Below are 18,240 nucleotides of genomic sequence, written 5' to 3' on the forward strand. Positions count from 1 at the left end.
CTTCCCTGATCAAACTAGTTACTCGAATGTGATGGTAAGGCTCTGTCGCCCCAGCAGTCGCCAGGGACAACCGCCTGCAAAAAACCCGACCGACAGGGATAATTCTACACGCAAAATTCAATTTACCTACAATGGACTGCATCTCACGCAACGTCAGTTTATTGCGACCAACAGCCATCTGTAAGACTTGGACTAAATCAACTACTTTATCCCCAGGTAGGCTACACTCCATTGAAACCGAATCAATCTGAATCCCTAAGAAGCACAGGACCGACGTCGGGCCTTCTGACTTCTCGGACGCTATCGGGATACCAAAATCCCTTGCAACATGCATAAAGGTCGACAACAACCGACCGCATATCTCCGACTGAGGAGGGCCAACAAATAGAAAATCGTCCAAGTAATGAACAATCGATTTTAAGCCTGATAGACGCTTAACAACCCATTCAATAAAGCAACTAAAGGATTCAAAATAGGAGCATGAAATAGAGCATCCCATTGGTAGGCAAAGGTCAACAAAAAAGGCATCATCAAAGGTGCAACCCAACAAGTGATGACACTTAGGGTGGACAGGTAACAAACGGAAAGCTGACTCTACGTCGACCTTTGCTAAAAGCGCCCCCTTACCGGCCTTCCGGACCAAACGAACCGCTGAGTCAAAAGAAGCATAGGAGACAGCTGACAATTCAGGGCCGATGCCATCATTCACAGATGATCCCTTCGGGTAGGACAAGTGGTGAATCATCTGGAACTGGCCCTGACTTTTCTTGGGCACAACCCCTAAAGGAGAAATCCGCAAATCGGGCATGGGCAAATCAGTAAAAGTACCCGCCATGTGGCCCAGAGCCACCTCCTTAGCCAATTTATCACGAATAATTTCGGGGTGAGCCCTGGCTGATTTCAAGTTACCCAGGAAACGTTGGCCCTCCCCCGGCAAAAAAGGTATCCAAAAACCCGAGCTAAAACCAGTAAGCAACAACTCGGCCGCGCCTGCCTTACTCCGAACCTTAGCGTATTGCTTTAGCCAAGGCACCATCTTTTCTATGCTCACTGGAGTCTTGGCTCTGTATAGCCATTTCACCTGGGCGTGCGCCCACCCGCCCTCTCTTAAAACATTTGGAGTAGGAGTGCACTCCACCACACCCTGAACACTCGTGTTTGTATTTACATGAGAGACCAAATCGGCATTGACTCTCGTTGTATTGGAAGCACAACCCCTTCCTACCGGAGACAGCGGTATTGGCACCAGCGCCGCCGGCAATGGCGGCCCCCCCAACTCGAAAGGACTGCCCCGACCGTAAGGGGGTCATGATTTCAAGCCAGATACCCATATCTCTATCATCCCAACGCATGGAGGGCCGCACGGCAAGCCGCTGACGAAACTGCTCGTCATAACGCCACCATGCTAGCCCGCCATACGTACGGTATGCAGAGGAAATCTCATCGTGATAACAAAAGAGAGCCGAACCCTGCTCAGGAAACCTCTCCGTAGTGACACTGGCCAAAATACAAAAAGACCTGGACCAATTACTCAATGTTTTTGGCAACCTCCGATATCTCTTTTTTCTCTCATCCTCCTCTTTTTTACCCAAATCCCCTTTTGGGTCATCCTTAAAGTCTACAAACTGATCAACAGGGAGCAGGGAAAAGATTTCCAAGAACTCCCGTTTCCAGATCTTTTCCTTAACTTCCGATTGCAAGTGTAACCCCAAAGGGCCAATAGAACAAAGGCAAGGACGCTGAAAAGCCTCCTCAGAAACCTTGAGTCCACCAACTACACTAACCGACCCAACGGCAGGAGTACCACCCGACGAGCCTGCCGTCAACAAGACTCTTGGCTGCGACTCTACCTCACCCAAGGCCGGAGAGGCCCAAGCTCCCCCGGCTCCTTGATTACCCGAACGAAAATCACTCTTCTCCACACTCGCAATCAAGTCTTTCAAACCTTGCAATAAAGTTTGCTGTTTAACCATACCCCCGCCCGGCCCAATGGGCGTCCCCACACCCTGCACCTCACCTGCTTCGCAAGGCGCCGTGACAGGTCCTGAAGCAGCAGCCGTAGATACCCCTGGAGTAGACCCCTTAGGCCTGGCCGTACGACGGCGATCGTCTCTGCCAGCCGAACGCCTCCTTCTTGAAGACGACCTCCTCCTGGTATCGGCCTGCCGCCTCCGTTCTCTGCTCCTGCCTCGAGGTGATCTGTCCAAGCCAGCCCATGTAGGCGATGAACGTGCCTCTGCGTCCCTCCTTCTTCTAGGCAGCGGCGAACGAGACCTACCCCGCCTGTAACCAGCATCCCGCGATGGAGCCGCTGCCCTGCTGATCCCATCCTCCTGAAACGACAGATTAGATGCTAGCACCACCTGCCTTCTGCAGCCTAGCCCACCTGCTGGCTTCTCCCGGCCAGTAGCGGCCGAAACACCAAGCTGCCCCCCATGCCTGGTTAAATGCGGTGATAAACAACGTAACAGATGCGCCAAAGTATCCAACTCTCCTACCTGGCCAGCTGCCGTAACTCCAGATGATGTGCCCTCGCCCGGATCCTCCTCTTCAAAGTCACTTAAAACGTCCTCCAAGTTGATGGAGTCGCCGTCGTGCTCCCTGACACTGCCGCGACGGGTTAGTCCATCTTCAGCCACCAATTGACCACTATTAGCAATCACAGGCTCCACTACTAAGAAAAGAAATTATTAGCACAAAAGACACAACAAACAACCCCCCCCCACACCCACCCACACCCACCCACCATAACAAGGAAGGGGGGGGGGGTTAACACAATAAAATGACTCATTTATTTTATTTTTATTCAATTTTTTTTTTTTTTTTTTTTAAATGACTTAGGTCAAGTGAAAGAGGAGGCCAGGGAATATGCCTAAGACACTGCAAAAACAGTCTGAAAAGGAAACAAAATGATATGAAATAAACCAAAAGATAAAAAATGAGACAAAGGAGAAAGAAGGAGGGAGGGGGAGGGGGGTAAACAACATAAATAAACAATAAAGCAACATGAAACAACGACAAACATAGAACCAATAAAATAAAAGGAATGAAAAGCAAACCTAGGGAAAAACAGCGACCTAAAAGACAAGGAAAGAAAAGTTACAAATGAATAAAAAAACAAGCATTCAAATACAAGAGCGACACCTGCTGGAGAAAGAAAAAATTACAGCAAACACAAAAAACAAAACGAAAAAACATAACACTTACTTTTAATAAATAATAAAATGGAGAGAAACAAACAGGAAAAAGGCAAAAGAGCAAAGGAAGATTAAAAACATTAATAAGAGGGATTAAAGAAATAAAGAAAAGCAGTGACAAAATATAGCCCAAAACAAAAAACAAAATACATTAAACATATTTAAAATAAGAAACAAATACAACAAAAACATATAAAATATGCCCCTAACCAACCTAACATAAAAGCTAAACCCCCCCCACCTCAAGAAAAATGTGTGCACAAACGCCACAGGCCTCTCTCAAAATGGCTACCGCCACACTCCACTCCCAGGGCCAAATTAAATACCCCTCATGAGGACTAACCCTGTGACCAGGAGCCTTACCCTGACCCTGAATGGCCGATGCCACCAAAGTATGAGCGCCAGACCCTCCAGGCTGCGCAGCATTCGCCTGTCCGCCATCCGCCATAAGCGATGACGTCACAGGTCCTGTCCTTGCCGCACCATCCTCAACCAACTCGCCACCAACCACAGCCATACCCGACTTAGCAATTGCCTTCCTTGGCCGGCCAGCTGCCCTTCGAGGGCCCCCACCCTGGGCCCCACGAGACCTGCGAGCCGTTACCTCAGGGCTCAGCCGAACCGGGGCCTTGGATCTCCTCACCGGCCTCTCCTTCTGCCCAACACCAGTGTCTGCTACTGGAAGGGCACCAGCCTCTTTTAGTTGGTTCAGCAACCAACCCGGACCACGCTCTTTTGAAAGAGCTGCCGCCGCCGCCAAAAGCTCTGTCAGGTTCTCCATGCCGGTACCGCGCTGAGCTGCTCCTAACCGGTCCGGAAGTAAGATGCACCTGACTTCCTGCCTCACCACGCTAACCTTGCCGAGGCTCCACCCCTACAGCCACAACCACCTATCCCTGCTTCAGGCCTGCCATGGGGTCAAAAGCCCCTCCTTCCAACTTCGCTCCATCCGGGGCTGCCTATAGCAGAATTTGTATTGTTCTATCTTCAATTTTGCAGAATTATTTTTAATTTGGAGTATTTAATGTAATTCAGTTGTTGTGAATCGAAGGCAGGTACACATTACAAATTTACTGGCACTCCATTTCTGTTACCAATATTCCATTTTTTTTATTATGAATGCATCGTATATATTTGCAATTATGCTTTATTTGTATATATATATATATATATATATATATATATATATATATATATATATATATATATATATATATATATATATATATATTATAGATTTAAGATAAAATAAGTACTTTCTTTCATGGCTCTTTATTTTTTTAAAGGTACCATGGACACTCAAGGGCTTTTGTTTTTAAATTATCTCATTTCATCAGTAAAGAAAAATCTAAGATACTGTGGGCTAAATTATTAAAATCATTAAAAAGGAATGCTGAATACCTGTTTTTTTTATTCTCAATCAATTTTACTGATCAAATGTCCATTATCAAATACCAAATGCAACATTTGAAAATTACATTTCAAAATTGATTCCCATAGACTTCGATAATAAGAAAGAAAACATTTGTTTATAAAAAAAAAAAATCTTATGGTGCATGATCATCAAACAATAACCTTGAATTTGGAAGGAGCAAGTCAAATGCAGCCAATATTAATTTTTTAACTAATATGGAAAAAAATATTTGACCATCACAACAAATTACACATTCTTGATTAAATGTTAGCTTGCATTTAGTTGATCACTAATAAGTCTGAACTTCTGAGATAATAAAATTCAGAAGGACATACTAATGAAATGTGTTAGCTTCCTAAGATAGTGCCAGAACAATTTAGATTTCTCATAATGGATGTGCTTGGAATATTTGATAACTTGACTGCCAGAGAATTCTTTAAACTTATACACTGCAAACATCTCTGGCAGTCAAGGAATTCATAAACCTCAATGCGATGGCAATTACTGTTTTCTTGGACCAATAATTGGAAATCATTGCTGTTGGGTTCATATTTGACTGAAACTAGCGTTACATGGAATCCATTTTTTTGTCTCTCATGATACAGATAGAACATGCAATTTTAAATAACTTTCCAATTTATTTCTATTATCTAATTTATACGTAGGCTCTGAAGCTGCTGATTGGTGACTGCGCATATGTGCCTTTTGTCATTAGCTTTCAGCTACCTCCTAGTAGTGCATTGCTGCTCCTTTAACAAAAGAAGCCAAGAGAATGAGACAAATAAGATAATATAAGTACATTTGAAAGTTGTTTAAAATTGTATGATCTATCTGAATCCTGAACAAATGTGGGTTTCATGTCCCTTTAATGATGCAGGTGTAGCTTTAATCCTTACTCATCACTGTTATGTTACTTTAGCAGCTGTTTCACTCTACTTTTATTTTATTTATTCAATTTTTTCTTTTTTTATGCCTGGTAGTTTCTAGCAATGAACCCTCTGTGACACCGATGGGGAGTCACAAGAAAAACTATGGGGGTATGTTCTCTAGTGGTTTGTCAAGCAGTCAGACCAGCCTGGGATCAGACCGAGGAGGTGCACTAAGTGCTACCGAGAGTTGCCAAGGAGACTTTGCTGATGGTTATGATAGCGATATCAGCAGATGTGCCGCAGGTGAGAAATTCTGCGTACTTAGTAACTTAAAGAATGTTATTGTTATGGAATGTTAGTTATTGTAAAATTGTTTTCACATTTAACTACTAAATGTCTTTATAATCCAAGTATGTTTTTATTTATTTTGGTAAATCACGTTTACTTTCAACTTATCATTCCAGCGGTAAGCCCGATGAGTGTGAACCCCCACAATAAACCCCTTATTACTTGGGTGCAAACATTTGTGCTCCACTTGTAATCTGGCCCAAAATCTTTATTTCTTTCATGTAATTAGCAAGAGTCCATGAGCTAGTGACGTATGGGATATACATTCCTACCAGGAGGGGCAAAGTTTCCCAAACCTCAAAATGCCTATAAATACACCCCCCACCACACCCACAATTCAGTTTTTACAAACTTTGCCTCCCATGGAGGTGGTGAAGTAAGTTTGTGCTAGATTCTACGTTGATATGCGCTTCGCAGCAGGCTGAAGCCCGGTTTTCCTCTCAGAGTGCAGTGAATGTCAGAGGGATGTGAAGAGAGTATTGCCTATTTGAATACCATGGTCTTCCTCTAGGGGATCTTTTTCATAGGTTCTCTGTTATCGGTCGTAGAGATTTCTTCTCCTACCTCCCTTTTCAGATCGACGATATACTCTTATATACCATTACCTTTACTGATTCTCGTTTCAGTACTGGTTTGGCTATCTACTATATGTGGATGAGTGTCTTGGGGTAAGTAAGTCTTATTTTTTGTGACACTCTAAGCTATGGTTGGGCACTTTATATGTAAAGTTCTAAATATATGTGTTTAAACTTTTTATTTGCCATGATCCAGGATAATCAGTATTCCTTCATTCAGACTGTCAGTTTCATTATTTGGGATAATGCATATGAATAAATAATTTTTTCCTTACCTTAAAAATTTTCAATTGACTTTTTTCCCTCTGTGCTGTTATGTTCGCGGGGGCAGAAAATGATTCAATTTATTGCGTCATTCTTGGAGCAAAATTCTGTCATTTCCGGCGCCATAGTTGACGCCGGAAGTTTGTTCGTGGTTGTGTCATTTTTTGACGTATGTGTGTTACAGACGTTTTTTTGCGCCAAAAAATGTGGGCGTCATTTTTGACGTCAGAGGATGTGGCGTCATACTTGACGCCAAAAAATATGAGCGTTGTATTTGGCGCCAATAATGTGGGCGTCATACTTGGCGCCAAGAAATGTGGGCGTCATTCTGGTCTCCAAATTTTTTCACATTATTTAAGTCTCACTTTTTCATTGCTTCTGGTTGCTAGAGGCTTGTTTATTTTGCATCTTTTCCCATTCCTGAAACTGTCATTTAAGGAATTTGATAATTTTGCTTTATATGTTGTTTTTTCTATTACATATTTCAAGATGTCACAACCTGACCCTGGATCAGAATCTACTTCTGCAAAGACGCTGCCTAATGCTGTTTCTACCAAAGTTAAGTGCATTTGTTGTAAACTTTTGGTAACTGTTCCTCCGGCTGTAGTTTGTGTTAGTCGTCATGATAAACTTTCTAACGCAGATAGTGTCTCCATTAGTAATAATCCTTTACCTGTTGTTTTTCCTTCAACATCTAATGTTCAGGATGTCCCTGGTAATGTAAAAGAATTTGTTTCTAATTCTGTTAGGAAGGCTCTGTCTGTTATTCCTCCTTCCAGTAAACGTAAAAGGTCTTTTAAAACTTCTCATATTTCAGATGAATTTTTAAGTGACCGCCATCATTCTGACTTATCTGTTTCTGATGAGGATCTATCTGGTTCACAAGATTCTGCTTCAGATATTGACACTGATAAATCTTCATATTTATTTAAGATGGAGTTTATTCGTTCTTTACTTAAAGAAGTGTTGATTGCATTAGATATGGAGGAGTCTAGTCCTCTTGATACTAAATCTACTAAGCGTTTAAATTCAGTTTTTAAACCTCATGTAGTAATTCCAGAAGTTTTTCCAGTTCCTGATGCTATTTCAGAAGTAATTTCTAGGGAATGGAATAGTCTGGGTACTTCATTTACTCCTTCTCCAAGGTTAAAGAAATTGTACCCTGTGCCATCTGATAGATTAGAATTTTGGGACAAAATCCCTAAAGTTGATGGGGCTATCTCTACTCTTGCTAAACGTACTACTATTCCTACGGCGGATAGTACTTCCTTTAAGGATCCTTTAGATAGGAAGCTTGAATCCTTTGTAAGGAGAGCTTATTTATGTTCAGGTAATCTTCTTAGACCTGCTATTTCTTTGGCTGATGTTGCTGCAACTTCCACTTTCTGGTTGGAGGCTTTCGCGCAACGAGTGTCAGACCATAATGCTTATAGCATTGTTAAACTTCTTCAACATGCTAATAACTTTATTTGTGATGCCATTTTTGATGATATTAGAATTGATGTCAGATATATGTCTTTAGCTATTTTAGCTAGAAGAGCTTTATGGCTTAAATCTTGGAATGCAGATAAGTCAACTTTGCTTTCTCTTTCTTTCCAAGGTAATAAATTATTTGGTTCACAGTTGGATTCTATAATTTCAACTTTTACTGGGGGGAAAGGAACCTTTTTGCCTCAGGACAAAAAATCTAAAGGTAAATATAGGGCTGCTAATCGTTTTCGTTCCTTTTGTCAGAATAAGGAACAGAAGCCTGACCCTTCCCCTAAAGGAACGGTTTCCGTTTAGAAACCTTCTCCAGTCTGGAATAAATCCAAGCCTTTTAGAAAGTCAAAACCAGCTCCCAAATCCGCATGAAGGTGCGGCCCTCATTCCAGCACAGCTGGTAGGGGGCAGGTTACGATTTTTCAAAGATATTTGGATCAATTCGATTCACAGTCTTTGGATTCAGAACATTGTTTCACAAGGGTACAGAATAGGTTTCAAGGTAAGGCCGCCTGTGAGAAGATTTTTTCTCTCACACATTCCAGTAAACCCAGTGAAGGCTCAGGCATTTCTGAAATGTGTTTCAGACCTAGAGTTGGCTGGGGTAATTGTGCCAGTTGCAGTTCTGGAACGGGGTCTGGGGTTTTACTCAAATCTATTCATTGTACCAAAGAAGGAGAATTCCTTCAGACCAGTTCTGGATCTAAAAATATTGAATCGTTATGTAAGGATACCAACATTCAAAATAGTGACTATAAGGACTATTCTGCCTTTTGTTCAGCAAGGGCATTATATGTCTACAATAGACTTACAAGATGCATATCTTCATATTCCAATTCATCCAGATCACTATCGGTTTCTGAGATTCTCTTTTCTAGACAAGCATTACCAGTTTTTTGCCCTTCCGTTTGGCCTAGCAACAGCTCCAAGTATCTTTTCAAAGGTTCTCCTTGCCCTTCTCTCTGTAATCAGAGAACAGGGTATTGCGGTATTTCCTTATTTGGACGATATCTTGGTACTTGCTCAGTCTTTACATTCTGCAGAATCTCATACGAATCAACATATGTTGTTTCTTCAAAGACATGGTCGGAGGATCAATTTACCAAAGAGTTCCTTGATTCCTCAGACAAAGGTAACCTTTTTGGGTTTTCATATAGATTCAGTGTCCATGACTTTGTCTCTAACAGAAAAGAGACGTCTGAAGTTGGTTTCAGCTTGTCGAAACCTTCAGTCTCAATCATTCCCTTCGGTAGCTTTGTGCATGGAAATTCTAGGTCTCATGACTGCTGCATCGGACGCGATCCCTTTTGCTCGTTTTCACATGAGACCTCTCCAGCTTTGTATGCTGAACCAGTGGTGCAGGGATTATACAAAGATATCACAATTAATATCCTTAAATCCCAATGTTCGATCTTCTCTGACTTGGTGGTTGAATTCAAGGGGCCTCTTTTGTTCGTCCATCTCTCTCAACAGATGCGAGTCTTTCAGGTTGGGGAGCTGTATGGGGATCTCTGACAGCGCAGGGGGTTTGGGAATTTCAGGAGGCGAAATTACCAATCAACATTTTGGAACTCCGTGCGATTTTCAGAGCTCTTCAGTTCTGGCCTCTTCTGAAGAGAGAATCGTTTATTTGTTTTCAGACAGACAATGTCACAACCGTGGCGTATGTCAATCATCAAGGTGGGACTCACAGTCCTCAGGCTATGAAAGAAGTATCTCGGATACTTGTGTGGGCAGAATCCAGCTCCTGTCTAATCTCTGCGGTTCACATCCCAGGTGTAGAAAATTGGGAAGCGGATTATCTCAGTCGCCAGACGTTACATCCGGGCGAATGGTCTCTTCATCCAGAGGTATTTCTTCAGATTTTTCAAATCTGGGGACTTCCAGAAATAGATCTGATGGCCTCTCATCTAAACAAGAAACTTCCCAGGTATCTGTCCAGATCCAGGGATCCTCAGGCGGAAGCAGTGGACGCGTTGTCGCTTCCTTGGAATTATCAACCTGCTTATATCTTTCCACCTCTAGTTCTTCTTCCAAAAGTGATTTCCAAAATTCTAATGGAACGTTTGTTTATATTGCTGGTGGCTCCAGCATGGCCTCACAGGTTTTGGTACGCGGATCTCGTTCGGATGGCAAGTTGCCAACATTGGACACTTCCGTTAAGGCCAGACCTTCTATCTCAAGGCCCATTTTTCCATCAGGATCTCAAATCATTAAATTTTAAGGTATGGAGATTGAACGCTTGATTCTTAGTCATAGAAGTTTATCTGACTCAGTGATTAATACTATGATACAGGCTCGTAAATCTGTGTCTAGAAAGATTTATTACCGAGTCTGGAAGACTTACATTTCTTGGTGTTCTTCTCATAAATTCTCTTGGCATTCTTTTAGAATTCCTAGAATTTTACAGTTTCTTCAGGATGGTTTGGATGAGGGTTTGTCTGCAAGCTCTTTGAAAGGTCAAATCTCTGCTCTTTCTGTTCTTTTTCACAGAAAGATTGCTAATCATCCTGATATTCATTGTTTTGTACAGGCTTTGGTTCGTATCAAGCCTGTCATTAAGTCAATCTCTCCTCCTTGGAGTCTTAATTTGGTTCTGAGGGCTTTACAGGCTCCTCCGTTCGAACCTATACATTCTCTAGATATTAAATTACTTTCTTGGAAAGTGTTGTTCCTTTTGGCCATCTCTTCTGCTAGAAGAGTTTCTGAGTTATCTGCTCTTTCTTGTGAATCTCCTTTTCTGATTTTTCATCAGTATAAGGCGGTGTTGCGGACTTCATTTAAATTTTTACCTAAGGTTGTGAATTCTAACAACATTAGTAGAGAAATTGTTGTCCCTTCATTGTGTCCTAATCCTAAGAAATCTATGGAGAGATCTTTACATTCTTTGGATGTAGTAAGACCTTTGAAATATTATGTTGAAGCTACTAAAGGTTTTAGAAAGACTTCTAGTCTATTTGTTATCTTTTCTGGTTCCAGGAAAGGTCAGAAGGCTTCTGCCATTTCCTTGGCATCTTGGTTAAAGTCTTTGATTCATCATGCTTATGTAGAGTCAGGTAAGTCCCCGCCTCAAAGGATTATGGCTCATTCTACTAGGTCAGTTTCTACTTCCTGGGCTTTTAGGAATGAAGCTTCTGTTGATCAAATTTGCAAAGCAGCAACTTGGTCTTCTTTGCATACTTTTACTAAATTCTACCATTTTTATGTTTTTTCTTCTTCTGAAGCAGTTTTTTGTAGAAAAGTACTTCAGGCAGCTGTTTCAGTTTGATTCTTCTGCTTATAATTTCAGCTTTTTTCATTATAAGATTACAACTTTTTGATTTGGGTTGTGGATTATTTTTTCAGCGGAATTGGCTGTCTTTATTTTATCCCTCCCTCTCTAGTGACTCTTGTGTGGAAGTTCCACATCTTTGGTATCTGCTATCCCATACGTCACTAGCTCATGGACTCTTGCTAATTACATGAAAGAAAACATAATTTATGTAAGAACTTACCTGATAAATTCATTTCTTTCATATTAGCAAGAGTCCATGAGGCCCACCCTTTTTGTGGTGGTTATGGTTTTTTTGTATAAAGCACAATTATTCCAATTCCTTATTTTTGATGCTTTCGATCCTTTCTTATCACCCCACTTCTTGGCTATTCGTTAAACTGAATTGTGGGTGTGGTGAGGGGTGTATTTATAGGCATTTTGAGATTTGGGAAACTTTGCCCCTCCTGGTAGGAATGTATATCCCATACGTCACTAGCTCATGGACTCTAATATGAAAGAAATTAATTTATCAGGTAAGTTCTTACATAAATTATGTTTTATGCATAATGAAACACCTTTGCAATATATTTTCACTATTTATTTTGTCTCTTTTTCATGTCACTTAGCTCTGGAAATTGAACAATTTCCTATTCTCAGAACTTGAAATGCACCTGCTAACCTTAGATGCCTGACTCTGCTACATATCTGTCCCTAATTAGCTTTATCAGATAACAGCTGGAAAAATTTTTTTTAATACTAAATTTATAACAGTGGCTAGCCTTATTGTCTGTGGACTCCAAATAAGGCAAATGGGGGGTGGAGTTTGGCTATTGAAAAACAAATGGTATAAAAAAGAAAGTTGTTGATATGCTTTTCTATAGCAACACAGAACAAATGCTTTTTAATTACAAGTTGTTTACTGTCCCTTAAGTTAAAGTTACATTTTTAAATGTATACTCTCTAAATGCATTTTGTTGATATTTTTTTACTGTTTTGCCTTTTGAGCAGCAGATATAAATTTGATTTAGGATACATAATCAATATAAGAGAATAGATATTTTGTTTGGAGATTTCTGTGCTGTCAATATGAAATAGTCTTGGTGCACATTTACAGATAAAATATTAAACAAATCAAGTAATACACTGTTATATAATAAATATATAATGTATTATGTTTATATATTTCCATCAACAGAGAACATCCAAAAAAATCTTAAAAGAAGAAATGGTCAGCGGAACCGGTAGTTGTTTATTCTTTAATGTTATGCCAACTTCATAACACTAAACACCATACAGATGTAGCCTTTGTTATTGAAATAAATATCTGAAAGGAAACAGAAAATGACAGGGTCTTTAGTAGCCTGCTATCAGTAAATAGAACAATTATTATGTGTGTATATATGCACAGTATGACATAGCAGAGGCTAAATCTGTAAATCATAATAAACTGACATCTTTTATCTACAACTGTTTTTAACATATAACTCCTTATATCTGGCTTCTGAACTAAAACTGAAAATAATATTCTGAATTCTGTTGTTTTGAAATTACCAATACCATTTAGATGCATGCTGGGACCTTGGGTTACTTACCCTATTTATTATACAGTTCTTGGTTTTGTTGATCTTGATTTTCTGTTTGTTCCTCTTTTTATTGCTGGTTTGTTGTTCTTATTATTCTGCATTTTAAATTTCTGTTACTGACATTTTGCTTTTTATTTGTATTGCTGCTCTTTTTATTGTTGTTGAGCTGATTATTGATGTTGCCATTGACCTTTTTTTGTTATTCTTGTAGTGGTTGTCTGTAATTTGGTACATATGTGCAAACTATTTCTGTCACACTCCCATACAAACATATCAATAGTGGTAGGCGGATTATATATTTTTTTGAGTCTGCTAATTTGTTCTATTTGTTGATATTCTGCATTATGGCAAAAAAATGTGCTACCTATGATCACATGACTTTTTGGTTACAACCGCAGATTTCTGATTATGGCTCTTAATATAATATTTAATTATTTATAACCCTCTTTATACAGGTAATATCCTATTTGTCCATCAGGTAAAGTCTTTGTTGTCTGATGATAAATGCACTTAACTTTTTCAGGAATTTAAGAACTAGAAGTTTATGATTTCTCCACGAAAGCTCCACTGACCAAGTCTAATTAGACCATATGATAATACATCATCCACATATTTTTACATTTAGGATGATTTCTAAAAAGCTTTCACATTTTTGGGAAAACTATTTTGATTTTAAAACTTTACAAGTTCTAAGAGTTTAGACTTAGGAGTATATTTATTAATGTGCGAGAGGACATGATACGATGTAGTTGTATCATGTCCGCCGCACATTGATAAATGACGACAGCATACGCTGTCGTCATTTATCATTGCACCAGCAGTTCTTGTGAACTGCTGGTGCAATGCTGCCCCCTGCAGATTCGCGGCCAATCGGCTGCCAGCAGGGGGTGTCAATCAACCCGATCGTATTCGATCAGGTTGATTTCTGTCGGCGGCCTCAGAGCAGGCGGAGAAGTTATGGAGCAGCGGTTTTTAGACCGCTGCATCATAACTTCTGTTTCCAGCGATCCTGAAGGCTTAATAAAGCCGTCCCTTGGAATGTAATCAGTTTGACCAATGGGGATATGAAATAAAGTTACCTTACATTTTTTACTTTACAGTGAAAATGTTTAATTTTCAGTTTATGCTTTTAGTTTCAGCTCGGTCCCTTCTCCAAGAGTATTTTCCAGTAGCTTCTATGTTAAAGATTGGGATACTTTTTTGAGGTTCATAAGCAAATCAGGTGTCTTGTCCCAGAGTCAAGGAAATTCAGATGTTTAGACTCTTTCCAAAAGCTCTCTAGTGCCACCAAACCATGATCATATCCTGGAAATTATTTTGTTATTCATGACATAGGAATGGCACTTTCACAGCCAAACATTTCCAAAGCAGTGCCAGCAGTTACAAATCTCAAGCACATAAAGCTTCCCAGTTCATGGGTTTGCATAGCAGAGCTAGGTATGAAGACAGCTACTTTTGATGCAATTCTCTTCAGACTTTCTCATTAGATTGTTGCAGCTAAACTTCTGGTACCAATAGAACTGTGATTTCTTAAACTTGCTTCAGAGAGTCAATCTGTTATCTGGTGATGGTCATGTTCATCTTACGATAATAAAGTCACAGGACTCTAAAGGAAGACGGTTTTTGGGACTTTTATCTCTATGGATATCAGTGGGGGTTTTTTGTTGTTAGGGCACAGTTTTGGGTTTCAGCTCTATATCCTAGTGGGATGGCCATATTTGTATTTAATCAGACAACATGATAATGGTGATTTATATTACCTGTTCTAGAAATAGATTTGACTGCAACAAATTAAAATGGCAAGGTTGCGAAGTATTGATCCATGAGCAAAGGCCTTCATTCGTTTGCTTTGGAGCTGATAGAAAAACTATTCTGAACCTCCAATAAATAACTATCTTTTCTCCTTTTGTTTTGCTTCTGAATATAATTGAAAAGAGGAAGTTAGAAAAACAGAGGACAATTCTTCTGGCACCTATCTTGCCCAAGAAAATGTAGATTTTAGATCTATATCTCCTGGAAAAACAGAATTATTGGCTTCTTGCTCAGATTTCTAATTTTCTTTAATTACCAAAACTTAAAACTGCTTGCACTGACAACTCCTCAATCTGAATCTGGTGGTTTTCTCCTCAGATAAGTGTGTTTCTGTTCCCCTTTTTTTGTTTTGTTTTTCCAATCAATATAAGGCAGTTTTTAAAAATAATTTACCATTTCTGCAAAAGGTAGTTTCTTCCTAGCATATTAATTCTGAGATTGTGGTTCCTTTATTCTGCCTAAATCCTAGGCCCAAACAAGAGGTTTTTCTACACAGACATATTTTCTCAGATCTCTTAAATATTTGTTATATTTTATATTTGATATTTTATTATAGTATCAGAAAAGACATTAAAGCTTCCAAAACTATGATTTATAACACTAAAGGCTTATGATATCAGGATAAAGACATTTTATATTGTTCACACTCATTTCACTGAAGTAGTTGCAGCTTTTTACACCTGTCACCATAAAGCTTCAGTGGAACTGTTTTGCAAACTTTTCTCCTTCCTTATCTTGAATGGATATTTCAAATATATGCAGAAAGAGAAGCACTCCCTCAGGAATGAACCCCAGCTCAATAACTTGTTAGTTTGTTCTATGGCATTTCACCACCTGTGAGCAGCCTCTTTTACCCCAAGAATGCTTTGCACAGAGAAGAACTTTCTTGAAGTATATCAGGAAATTAATATTTGCTAGAAAGGTCTTAGATATTGTGTTCCCTTAGTTTTAGGCAGAGGTTTCCATCCTTAGTCTTAATTTAGCTCATCTTTGGTATAATTACATGTTTTCAGATAGATATTAATGTACTTTAAAGCTTAACATATTTTTAATGAATAGAAATTATGAAAATACTTTTATGATATTTTTATTGTGCAGGATTGCCTTAAAAAGCATACAAGGAACATGTTGCATAAATTAAATGACTATAGACATAAATAAATATTTGGAATAGGAAATGAGCTGTACAGAAGTTACACAATTAATATAAGAGTTGCAGATATGAAAAAAACTAAGTGGGAGGAAATAGAGGTGAACTGGAGAAAAGCATAATTTAGGCTAGTGTTAGCCAACAGATAGAACATAATGTTCAGATTACATGAAATGTAGGATAAGTGATCAGAGAAATCATTATAAACACAATATTCCACAAAATAAGTACTGTTCTCATAAATCCCTGTAGGTGAGAAAGGATTTGAGAGGAAGGAGAAGTACTTTTTGGGCAAATTGAAGTGAATTGGTAGGAGACTATTTGAAGAAAATGGCAGATATATAGTATGTCATTGAAGGCCTTGCAACTTAGGGTGTAGGTTTTATTATTAACAGGCTATAATAATAAAAAAATGACATTCTCTAACTCATCCAGAGTGGAAACTGCCACTGATCCAACAGCACGCTAGTGGAATGACTCAGCTGTGTAACTTGCACAGCTGATTGGATTAGCGTCAGTTTCCACTCAGCATCAGTGCTCTGCAGATCCCTAGCGGTACCTCTAGTGTGTTTAACCACTTTGCAGAGGTTAAATACAGAGTAGTGCTCAAACGATAGTCTTAAAATGACATGCTCTAACAAATAAGAGTATATAATATTCTACTATTACAGGCCTTTGAGGATAAAGGTAGCCAGTGAAGGAAGTGGTAGAGTGGTGCAGGAGGTAATGAATGACACAAGTGGAAAATCGGTCTTGTAGAGATATTCATGAAAAATTGCAGAGAAGACAGGTGGTAGTTTGAGAGACCAGAAAATATGGAATTGCAGCAGTCAAGTCAGGATATAAAGAATGGAATTAGAATCTCAGTTGTGCTTTGTGTATGTAAGTGAGGAATTTTAGATGTATTTTTAAGGTGGAAGCTTTAGCAACTGTGCAAAGATTGAATGTTAGGACCAAATGATTTTTCAGCATCAAATTCAACCCCAAGGCATCGAGAATCAGGGGTAGGTGGGGTCCCAATGGTGTAAATAGTTATTGAATTTTTTTGGATTTGGGCTATTGGATAGATAGGGAAATAACAGGTCAGTTTTAGAGATTTTAAGCTTCAGATAATGAGAAGGCACCAAGGATGTAATATTAGACTGCTAGTGACACACATAAGCAAGGAGCAGAGAGTTAGCAATAAGTTTGCTCAGCATTCAGATGATACTATTAATACGAGACTTTATTAAGAACAAGTAGATTGAAAAGAGAAGAGGATCAAGAAACAAGTCTTGTGGCAACCCAACATAGAGTGGTAAAGAGGTAGAAGATATGCCAGGAAGGGTACACTGCAGCTACAGTTAAAGAGATAGGAAGAGAACTACAAATGCCATGGGATTGGAGAATTTGGAGAAGGAGAAGATGGTCAACAGTATGAAGGGCTGCAGATAGAAGAAGGATGGACAGGGAGTAATGACCTATAGTCTTGGCTCTAAGCAGGTAATTTGACAACTTTATGATTGCAGTCTATTGATTCCATTATAGACCAAGTTTCATATTAAATGCCCATTCATTCTAAATAAGACAAAAAACACCTTTAAAAATTACTGATAATTAGTAGAAACACTTTGCTGAGAAATAGCGAAAATCCACCCAGAACAAATGTATATATTCTATAAGAAAATCTTACATCCAAAACCAGACTTGGATATGTTTAGCTTATATTCTGGTATTTACAGTTTTTCCCAAAATAGTTGTTACCTAGAAAAATAATTATCTCCATTAAACAACCTTTTAAAATATAGGTAATACATATAAAAAAATAATGCATGTGGTACTTCCACCATAATAAAAAAAATCAGTTGCTCAGCACCCTGATAGATTTTATCTTTTCAGATGTCAGTGTAAAAGCTCTAGCAGTAATGAGACAAAATTTGTTTTTTCTGTACCCTATTTCCTTGTTTTTGCTATTCTCAAGTGCTAAGATATCAGGATCCCCATACATCTTTAAAGAGGAAGTATTTAGATTAATCTGTGTGGAGATGAGTGGCCTAGGTGACAGTTCTATACACTGGGCTTTTTGTTTCTATATCAAACAATACCAAGTCTTAGCTGTTTGTTCAGCATGATAACACTAGAAATTGACTTCCGTTCATAACGTATATTGTTGAGTTCTTTGTTTTGTCTTGTTTAAATGGAGTGACTATTTGGTATTTTTATGTGCTGCTTATGTTTTCCTTCATCAGATGGTAAGAGTCCACAAACCTTCACATGTTGGAATGTTCCCCTCCTGACAACTAGGAGGAGGCAA

General features: G+C 39.2%; 1 protein-coding gene across 1 annotated transcript in view; it reads left to right on the forward strand.

Annotated features, from left to right (window-relative positions):
- RPH3AL (rabphilin 3A like (without C2 domains)) overlaps positions 1-18,240 on the forward strand; it is a 599,751-nt gene that overhangs the window by 558,483 nt on the left and 23,028 nt on the right. Inside the window, exons 9-10 of the mRNA XM_053707379.1 lie at positions 5,592-5,783; positions 12,598-12,643. Of these exons, the coding sequence (XP_053563354.1) occupies positions 5,592-5,783; positions 12,598-12,643 (238 nt within the window). The remainder of the gene's footprint in view (positions 1-5,591; positions 5,784-12,597; positions 12,644-18,240) is intronic.

This window comes from Bombina bombina, chromosome 3 (genome assembly GCF_027579735.1).
Source record: "Bombina bombina isolate aBomBom1 chromosome 3, aBomBom1.pri, whole genome shotgun sequence".
NCBI lineage: Eukaryota > Metazoa > Chordata > Amphibia > Anura > Bombinatoridae > Bombina > Bombina bombina.